General features: G+C 35.8%; 1 protein-coding gene across 1 annotated transcript in view; it reads right to left on the bottom strand.

The window, feature by feature from the left end:
- SI (sucrase-isomaltase (alpha-glucosidase)) overlaps positions 1-11127 on the bottom strand; it is a 115546-nt gene that overhangs the window by 48313 nt on the left and 56106 nt on the right. The window contains exons 25-27 of the mRNA XM_010840924.1: positions 3262-3465; positions 1503-1657; positions 12-68 (exon numbers count right to left, since the gene is read on the bottom strand). Of these exons, the coding sequence (XP_010839226.1) occupies positions 12-68; positions 1503-1657; positions 3262-3465 (416 nt within the window). The remainder of the gene's footprint in view (positions 1-11; positions 69-1502; positions 1658-3261; positions 3466-11127) is intronic.

Genomic DNA, 11127 nt, shown 5'->3' on the forward strand with positions numbered 1-11127 from the left:
AAGGCAGGCGGGTAGATATCTGAATGAACTGGTTGTTAAAAGCAAAACCAGGAAGGCGAGAATCCCAACTGAAAACAAAAGAAAACAATTTTATTCCTGTATATGCATACAAATAGGATCAAAATAATAATGGTAATTCTTTCTTAGGTGATGTTAAAATCAGTAGTATTTTTCCCTATATAGGGCTTACCATACCCAGATATAGATGGAAATAGATTATTCCAATACTTTTGTGGCTAACATAACAAATAGCAAAATATGTTTTACAAATTCATAATCTTATTATGACTATATGTGTCTTTAGATATATATCAGTTTTTAAAATAAAATCAATATAAATATATAAATAATATATGACCTAGAAGTAATAAATGTCCTAAGAATTGAAAGTCTTTCATTTTCCTGTTCTCTTGAGAGAATCAGCAAACTTTTACTACATATAGAATAAAAAGAAATCAATATCAAAATAAATAACACATACGTATATTTTAATTTCAAACTCTATTACTATATCCTATCATTTTCTTCATCTTTTAATTTATATTTGTAAAAACGTGTTTACAAAGAAATCCAGAAGAAATGTGTTACAGAGAATGTCATTTACAATAAGAAGATAAAAGAAGAGGAAAAGAAATTTGGCAGAGGAAGAAAACATATTATTACAAAAAATTTGGAACATATTCATATTTTTATATTAATGAATTTGGAAAAGTATTTGCTAAAGAATAATGCTTCCTGAATAACAATAAATAATGTCTCTGAACCAGGGATTTTCCACAAAATCATTTAGCTTTTTAACATTTAGAATGAAACTCTTCAACATTTTGAAACAATATAACATGTTTTTCTTCATTATTTGTATCCATACTGACAATACCTGAAAACATCCTGACAATATCATGTAAAGAATAGCAGGGAAAGCTTAAATTACATAGAAGTATTTTGTAATAGAAAATACATAAGAGTGTACTTTGTAGAACTTTTCACTAAAATAAAGGAAATATTTTAAAAATTAAATTTATTCATTGAACATAAAAATCATATCTATATGCATGAATCTAAACTTCCTTTCATTGATTCCTGACAGAGATAGTATTAACTTCGTCAAAATCCAGAACTAAAAAACTCCAATTTCAATCGTTCTAGTAAAATATTGACATATTTCTAAACACATTTATAAATACTTATTTTGACAACACTCCTCAGGCTTTTCAACATGAGTCTTTATTTTTGCTCTCAGCTTGAATAGAAGAATGGGTCTGATATTTAATAATCAAATTCATCACATCCAAAGTGTCAATAAAATCTTAGACCAATTGTTGACGGCTCACTAACTTTTGTTTTTGAATGTTAAAATAAGCCAATTATTTAATACCTTTAAAGCCACTTTTGATTTGATGACACAGTAAGTAGCACAGTGAAGGCTGTGAAAATAATCATCCAACTTTGCCACCTAAGCTAAAATGAAAATGTCCTTCATATCAAGTAATTCAATTACTTACATAACTCTTCTTGTGCTTCTTCTTCGAATCTGAATGCCAAAAGGATTTTCCTTGATTTCAACATCATAAAGTCTAGTTTCATAAGTACTTGTTGGTGTATTTGGAATGTTCAATGGTACTGGAACTTCATATCTCTTATTTTGGGCATCATAAATCTATTATAGAGAAATAATGAAAAGAGATATGTTTAGTTCTTAATAGTGACATATTAGATTCTTTGCGACCCCATGGACTATAGCCTGCCAGGCTCCTCTGTCCATGGGGATTCTCCAAGCAAGAATACTGGAGTGGGCTGCCATGATCTTTCCAACCCAGGAACCCAGGTCTCCCACATTGTAGGCAGATTATTTACCATCTGAGCCACCAGGGAAACCAGGGAATACTGGAGTGGTAGCCTATCCTGTCTCCAGGGGAACTTCATGACCCAGGAATCAAACTGTTGTCTCCTGCATTGCAGGTCGGATTCTTTAGCAGCTGAATTATCAGGGAAGCCCAATATATTTAGGTACATATCATTAAATAATTTAAATAATGCCTCAAACAAGAACATTTAAATTCTTATTTACATAATTCTTAATTTTGTATCTATGGCCCATATATCTATTTCAAATTCCATAAACATATATAGATGTATAATGAATTAAATTATGTACTGTATTTTACCTGTTTTAATGTTTTGTAATTCATTTTTTCATACAGTAAGACCTCTTAAAGAAGAGAAGTTTCAGAGCTAGATATTCACTTATATGGATACACAAAATTATTTACCACTCATGGTTAGACACAGTTGCCTCAATATTTTTGCCTTATGTATGATTTTACAATGAATATTAATGCTAATTTATCTTCATTCACATCTTTACTTAGTATATTACTTACAAGTGATAATATTAGGTCAGAATATATTACAATTTGTAGGATCCTTGATATCTATTGGTAAACTGTTTTCCAGAATTGGTGTATTAATGAACATTCTTATTAAAATATGTACTCTAATACTATTCTTTGTTAAACAAGAAAACACTTTTTTTTTTTAATTGCCATTTATTTCCTTGCTGATGAGGATAAACACTTAGTTTTCTCATTTTTTGTATTTGTCTTTAATTTCTTTCATTTTTATTAGCCTCCAATTAAAATAAATAAATTTATATTAAAAAAATAAAGGGTGTTAAGTATTTTAATATTTTATTCCAGATTGTATTTCTTCAGTTAAATGTCTGCATATGTATGAGTTGAAATTGCTTTCCATTTGTCATATATAAGTCAGTACCATTTCTAATAATTTTCTTAATGGAGTTCTTCAGTGCTCTTAAGTAAAAAATAACTGCTAAGTATAACTATTGAAAGAAATTATCTCTTTCGTATTTCTTACTGTATTGGCCATAAACTTCAGATCACTGTTTAAAAAGAATGGAAACAATAAGGATCTTATTGTGTTTGTTTTGTCCTATTTTGTTTACTTGAATGGAACAACCAACAGAGTCCAACTAAATGATTTATCAATTTATCAAGAATTTAAATAATTAAAAATCACCACTATATGCTTACTTATTCAAAAAGCTAGCAAAAACAGAAAGTTTTACTTATTGTGCATCTAGCTATGAGCTCTGTAGGAAGACAATAAAAGCTTTATAGAATCAAAAGATCATCAATCCAATTAATAATCCTTAATATTACATGAAAAACTCAAGCACCTAATCTATTTAAAATTTTTCTTGAGAGATGAATCATGCATTGTGATAGTTTATAATAAACATACCTTAAACTGCAACATATCATCTTTGTGATATTTCACCTCCACACGAAGAGACGAAATGGAATCAGAAGGTAGCTTTATTCGATTTGCAGTATTCAGCTGGAGGTCAGCTGTTATACCCACTGATGAGTACTGAGTTGAGTGGACTAAATAAGAGTTGTCTTCTTTAGGAAAGTAACACTCAGGTGCTTTGGATCCTAAATGTACCTAAAAACACAATACATGTTCATTTCAGAAATTGTAAGAATTGTAATTTTTAGCTAAAGAAAACCAGAGTAGACATGTTAACCACATGTATGATTTATAAAATGTTTACATTAAAATCTATAAATAACTTACATTAAATATTAATTACAAATTTATATTATTTAGTGCAATAAAATACATTAAATAATTTACAAATTATTTAATACTAAAATGAAAGTACAATCATAACACAAAATATCTATCAGGAAACATTATCTATCAGAGTAGCCATTCCCTCTCCAGTGGGACCTTCCCAACCCAGGGATTGAACCCAGCTATTCTGCATTGCAGGCAGACCCTTTTCCATCTGAGCCACCATCCTCAGAAGACATCAACTAGACCCAAACTGATGGACATTCTACCACAAACCTTGCCAGTAATCTTCGATTATAAAAGACAAGACTCATAAATTTCACAATTTAGGAGGAAACAGAGATCAAATTGCCAACATCCATTGGATCATCGAAAAAGCACCAGAGTTCAAGAAAAACATCTACTTCTGCTTTATTGACTACGCCAAAGCCTTGGACTGTACACAAACTGTGGAAAATACTTAAAGAGATGGGAATACCAGACCACCTACCTGTCTTCTGAGAAATCTGTATGCAGGTCAAGAAGCAACAGTTAGAACCAGACATGACTGGTTCCAAATCAGGAAAGGAGTACATCAAGGCTGTATATTGTCACCCTGCTTATTTTACCTATATGCAGAGTACATCATGCGAAATGCCAGGCTGGATGAAGCACCAGCTGGAATGAAGATTTCCGGGAGTAATATCAATAACCTCAAATATGCAGATGACACCACCCTTATGGAAGAAAGCGAAGAAGAACTAAAGAGCCTCTTGATGAAAGTGAAAGAGGAAAGTAAAAAAGCTGGCTTAAAGCTCAACATTCAAAAAACTAAGATCATGACATCCAGTCCCATCACTTCACGGCAAATAGATGGGGAAACCATGGAAACAGTGGCAGGCTTTATTTTCTTGGATTCCAAAATCACTGCAGATGGTGGCTGCAGCCATGAAATTAAAAAATGCTTTCTCCTTGGAAGAAAATCTGTGACCAACCTAGACAGCATATTAAAAACCAGAGACATTACTTTGCCAACAAAGGTCTGTCTAGTTAAGACTATGGTTTTTCCAGTAGTCATGTATGAATGTGAGAGTTGGATTATAAAGAAAACTGAGTGCTCAAGAATTGGTGCTATTGAACTGTGGTGTTGGAGAAGACTCTTGAGAGTCCCTTGGGCTGCAAGGAGATCCAACCAGTCCATCCTAAATATTCACTGGAAGGACTGATGCTGAAGCTGAAATTCTAATACTTTGGCCACCTGATGCAAAGAAGTGACTAATTGGAAAAGACCCTGATTTTGGGAAAGTTTGAAGGCTGGAGAAGTGAACAACAGACGATGAGATACTTGGATGGCATCACCGACTTGTTGGACATGAGTTTGAGTAAGCTCCAAGAGTTGGTGATGGACAGGGAAGTCGGGCATGCTGCAGTCCATGGGATGGTATAGAGTCAGACACAAGTGAGTGACTGAACTGAATTGAACTGAGGAGATCCTTGGGTCAGGAAGATCCCCTGGAGAAGGGATTGGCTACCCACCCCAGTATTCTTGCTTGGAGAACTCCAGGGACAGAGGAGCCTGGCACAACGGAGTGACTAACACATTCACTTTCTTTTTAAATCTCAGTGCCTAAGTTGTTTGGCTGAATGTGGCTTGAAAAATGCTGGAAATCATGCAGATTGCTCTCCCTTTACATAATCATGAAAGTTAGAGTGGGTCCAAAAGACACAATCATGATATATTTGCCTCGTTCATTCACTATCACACTGCCCTGGATAACATTTTCCTTTTGTCTTCATGAAAAATCCTCCCTATTCTCATCATCTCCTAATGATCTTCCTTATTACTTCAGTATGAAAAGGAAAGCAATCAGAAGAAATATCAGAATGAAACAGGACAACTACCCAACCATCTCTTTACTTCCTGTTACAAAATATGTTCCGCCTGTGATTCTATATAAGGAGAACCATTTCATTTGTGCACCCAGTCCCATGCCTCTTTGCCAGCAAAGACATTCTCCTGCAATTCTTAACTTTCTGTCCTGTATCATTAATATTCCACTCATTACAGGTTATTCCCAATGGCATAAACTGATTTGATTTTTCCCATCTTGTGGTGCTAGTTGTAAACATTGCACCTGCCAAGGCAGGAGATTCAAGAGATGTAGGTTAGATCCCTGGGTTGGGAAGATCCCCTAGAGAAGGAAATGGCAACCCACTCCAGTACTTTTGCCTAGAGAATCTCATGGACTGAGGAGCCTGCCAGGCTACAGTCCATGGGGCTGCAAAGAGTCAGATATGACTGAGGTGACTTAGCATGTACTCATCTTAAAGAAACTGTCACCTCGTTAATTTCTCCAATTACTGCTCTATTTTTTATACTTTTCTTATGGCCAAATACAAAAAGCTCACCATATTCTCTATATCTAAGTTGTGACTTCTGCGTTAATGGAATCTCATTCTCACTCTGATGAGGCTTTTATTCCCATAACTCTATCAGTATTTCTGTTGTAATAGTTACCAAAGACTTCCATGATGCCAAATCCATGCCACTTTTCAGTTCTTATCTTACTAATTTTTAAACATAATTTGTACAATTGGTAATTTTCACTGTCTTGAAATGCCTTGTTCGCTTGGCTGACAAGAACAACAATTAGATTGTTTTCAATCTAATTCATTTATGATTTATTTTCGGTCTTTTAACTGATTATCATTTCACTGAGTTAAAGCTTTGGATGATTCAGAAGTTTAGTTTTTGAACTTTCCCCTTCTCAAGCTCCTTCCTTTGATGATGTCACTGCATCATATAACTTTAAAATATATATATATATATACTGACTCTACATTTTATATATTACCAATGATGTAAAATTTTCAATTTCATTAGTTTCAGTTCAGTTCAGTCACTCATTCGTGTACGACTCTTTGCAACCCCATGGACTGCAGTACCCCAGGCCTTCCTGTCTGTCACCAACTTCCAGAGCATGCTCAAACTCATGTCCATTGAGTTGGTGATGCCATACAACTATCTCATCCTCTGTTGTCCCCTTCTCCTCCTGCCTTCAATCTTTGCCCAAATCAGGGTCTTTTCCAATTAGTCAGTTCTTCACATCAGGTAACCAAAGTATTGGAGTTTCAGTTTCAGCATCAGTCCTTCCAATGAATATTTAGGACTGATTTCCCTTAGGATGGACTGGTTGGATCTCCTTGCAGTCCAAGGGACTCTCAAGAGTCTTCTCCAACACCACAGTTCAATAGCATCAATTCTTTGGGGCTCAGCTTTCTTTACAGTCTGACTCTCACATCCATACATGACTACTGGAAAACCATAGCCTTGACTAGATGGACCTTTGTCAGCAAGGAAATGTGTCTGCTTTTTAATATACTGTCTAGGTTGGTCATAGCTTTTCTTTTAAGGAACAAGCATCTTTTAATTTCATGGCTGCACTAGGCATCTGTAGTGATTTTGGAGTCAAGAAAATAAAGTCTGCCACTGTTTCCATGGTTTCCCCATCTATTTACCATGTAGTGATGGGACTGGATGCCATGATCTTAGTTTTTTGAATGTTGAGCTTCAAGCCAGCATTTTCAGTCTCCTCTTTCACTTTCAACAGAAGGCTCTTTAGTTCCTCTTCGCTTTCTTCCATAAGGGTGGTGTCATCTGCATATCTGAGGTTAGTGATATTTCTCTGGGCAATCTTGTTTCCAGCTTGTGCTTCATCCAGGCTAGCATTTCACATGATGTACTCTGCATATAAGTTAAATGAGCAGAGTGACAATATACAGCCTTGATGTACTCCTTTCCCAGTTTAAAATCAGTCTTTTATTCCATGTCTTGTTCTAACTGTTGCTTCCTGACCTGCAAACAGATTTCTAAGGAGGCAGATATAGTTTGTTGTGATCCACACAGTCAAAGACTTTGACGTAATCAATAAAGCAGAAGTAGATGTTTTTCTTGGAGAAGGCAACGGCACCCCACTCCAGTACTCTTGCTTGGAGAGTCCCATGGACAGAGGAGCCTGGTGGGCTGCAGTCCATGGGGTTGCTAAGAGTCGGAAACAACTGAGCGACTTCACTTTCACTTTTCACTTTCATGCATTAGAGAAGGAAATGGCAACCCACTCCATTGTTCTTGCCTGGAGAATCCCAGGGATGGGGGATCCTGGTAGGCTGCCATCTATGGGGTTGCACAGAGTTGGACACGACTGAAGTGACGCAGCAGCAGCAGCAGCAGCAGATGTTTTTCTGGAACTCTCTTACTTTTTCTATGATCCAAAGGATGTTGGCAAATTGATCTCTGGTTCCTCTGCCTTCTCTAAATCCAGCTTGAATACATGGAAGTTCACAGTTCATGTACTGTTGAAGCCCATCTTAGAGAGTTTTGAGAATTACTTTGCTAGCATGTTAGATGAGGGCAATCGTGCAGTAGTTTGAATGTTCTTTGGCATTGCCTTTCTTTGAGACTGGAATGAAAACCGACCTTTGCCAGTCCTGTGCCCAGTGCTGAGTTTTCCAAATTTGCTGGCATATTGAGTCCAGCACTTTCACAGCATCATCTTTTAGGATTTGAAATAGCTCAACTGGAATTTCATCACCTCCATTAGCTCTGTTCATAGTGATGCTTCCTAAAGCCCATTTGACTTCACATTCCAGGATGTCTGGCTCCAGGTGAGTGATCACACCATCACAGTTATCCAGGTCATGAAGATTATCTCACAATTGGAAAGCTTCACTTTGATTTGTATTGAGTGTCTCAATTTTAATTTGTCCAAAACAAAACTCTTCCTCTCCTTGCTTGTTTCCCCATAGTTTTGACAGTGTGTTACTAAATACTTTCTCTTTTTCTCAGCTGTTTACACCAAAAACTTGAAGTCATTTTACTCTTTTCTCTCATATCCCATATCCAATCAAAGAACAACATTTTCTAGCTTTATGTTAAAAATATGGACAAAAATCAATCGTGTGTGTGTTTACTCACTAAGTTGTGTCTGACTCTTTGTGATCCCATGGACTGTAGCCCACCAGGTTCCTATTTCCATGGAATTTACTAAGCCAGTATACTGGAGTGGGCTGCCATTTCCTCCTCCAGGATATCTTCCTGACTCAGTGATTGAACCTGAGTCTCCTGGGTCTCTTGCACTGGCAAATGGATTCTTTACCAATAAGACACCTGGGAAGCTCCCCACAAAGTCAAACACTTATTACTAATTCTACCTTTACCACTTTGGCTCAATCTACCAATATTTTACTTTGTTTACTGGAGTAACCTCTTTCCTGGTCTCCCTGTCTTAGTCTTCTCACATTCTGTTCTCAACACAGAAACCATTATAGTTCCATTAACATGGAAATTTAATCTACTTATTTGTCTATTCAAAACTCTCTAGTAGAATTCTATCTCGGAGTAGAAATTTTATTCCTAAATGTAGTCAAAGTAATGGAACTATATTATCTGTTTTCATATGTCTGTAATTTTATCTCTGGCTATTCTTCCTTCCACTCATTCTGTTTCAGACACGATGGCCTCCTTGCTGTTTGTAGACTCTACCAGGTACATTTTAACTTCAGGTTCAATTCAGGCTGATTTATTTTCTTTCTGGAATATTATTCCTTCCTTTCTTCCCTTTGTCTCTTTTAACAAATGCCACCTTCTCAAAGAAACCTTTTATGCATACTAATTATAGTTATACCAACGACATCCCACATCCTCCCTTTTCCTTTTCTGCTTTTTGATCTCTGTAATAATTATCTAACATAGAACACAATTTTTATTTTTTAAGTTTTTAAAATATTTTTTGATGTGGACCATTTTTAAAGTCTATTCAATTTGTTACAATATTATTTCTGTTTTACGCTTTGTGTTTTGGCTGCAGGGCATGTGAGATCTTAACTCCCTGAAGAGGAATTGAACCCACAGCCCCTGCACTGGCAGACAATGTCTTAACCACTGGACCACCAGGAAAGTCCCTAAAACAACTTTTTAAGTTACCTGTTTGTTTTCCCACACTGAAATATAATCCCTAACAGACAGGAGAGTTTCATTTATTTTGTTCTCCTTAGAACAGTGCCTAGAACATAGTAGTGCTCAAGTATTTGTTAAATGAATCAATGAATAAACAGTATGGTCTAAAGAAACATTAATTTTCTAAATTATATTTGATAAATTTCTAATGTTAAAGCTCCACTGAATATGAAGACTAATAGTAATGAGAAGAGTATATTTTTCACACTTTCTTATTAGAAGTTATTGGAGCTTTAGTACCATCCTTTAGATTCATTTTGATAACAGAAGTGACCGTGCACTGAACTCAATGGAGGATGGGTATGGATTTGAATGAAGAGTTGCAATTTAAAAAGAAGATACTGAAAAAAAATAAATAAAAAGAAGATACTGTAGGAAAACTGTAATGATACTTCAGTATTTGTTTTTATTGATTTCAGAATCTTTTCTCTTCTCACTTGTTTTCTTCAGCTCTTTCATAAACTTTCCTAATGGTAAAGATTATGCAATTTTACCAAGCAATGAAGAGGAATGAGGGCCATTTCTTTTGGGGCAGGTATTCTATGTATTCCTCATATAAGTGCAGATATTTCTAGGAAGTTGCTGGCAGATGTGTCTAGACTCTTCTAAGTGTAATAAGACATGCATTTAATTTGTTGGTAACATGAAATTTGGAAAAATCAGCAGTGGCCACAGGACTGGAAAAGGTCAGGTTTCATTCCAATCACAAAGAAAGGCAGTGCCAAAGAATGCTCAAATTACCACACAATTGCACTCAACTCACACGCTAGTAAAGTAATGCTCAAAATTCTCCAAGCCACACTTCAGCAATACGTGAACTGTGAACTTCCAGATGTTCAAGCTAGTTTTAGAAAAGGCATGGGAACCAGAGATCAAATTACCAATATCTGCTGGATCATCGAAAAAGCAAGAGAGTTCCAGAAAAACATCTATTTCTGCTTTATTAACGGTGCCAAAGCCTTTGACTGTGTGGATCACAATAAACTCTGAAAAATTCGTCAAGAGATGGGAATACAAGACCACCTGACCTGCCTCTTGAGAAACCTGTATGCAGGTCAAGAAGCAACAGTTAGAACTGGACATGGAACATTAGACTGGTTACAAATAGGGAAAGGAGTACATCAAGGCTGTATATTGTCACCCTGCTTATTTAACTTATATCCAGAGTACATCATGAGAAATACTGGGCTGGAAGAAGCACAAGCTGGAATGAAGATTGCCGGGAGAAATATCAATAACCTCAGATATGCAGATGACACCACCCATATGGCAGAAAGTGAAGAACTAAAGAGTCTTTTGATGAAAGTGAAAGAGGAGAGTGGAAAAAATTGGCTTAAAACTCAACATTCAAAAAACTAAGATCATGGCATCTGGTCCCATCACTTCATGGCAAATATATGGGGAAACAGTGGAAACAGTGGCTGACTTTATTTTTCTGGGCTCCAAAATCACTGCAGATGGTGACTGCAGCCATGAAATTAAAAGACACTTACTCCTTGGAAGGAAAGTTATGACCAACCTAGATAGCATCTGTC

Source organism: Bison bison, unplaced genomic scaffold (assembly GCF_000754665.1).
Source record: "Bison bison bison isolate TAMUID 2011002044 unplaced genomic scaffold, Bison_UMD1.0 scf7180017864149, whole genome shotgun sequence".
NCBI lineage: Eukaryota > Metazoa > Chordata > Mammalia > Artiodactyla > Bovidae > Bison > Bison bison.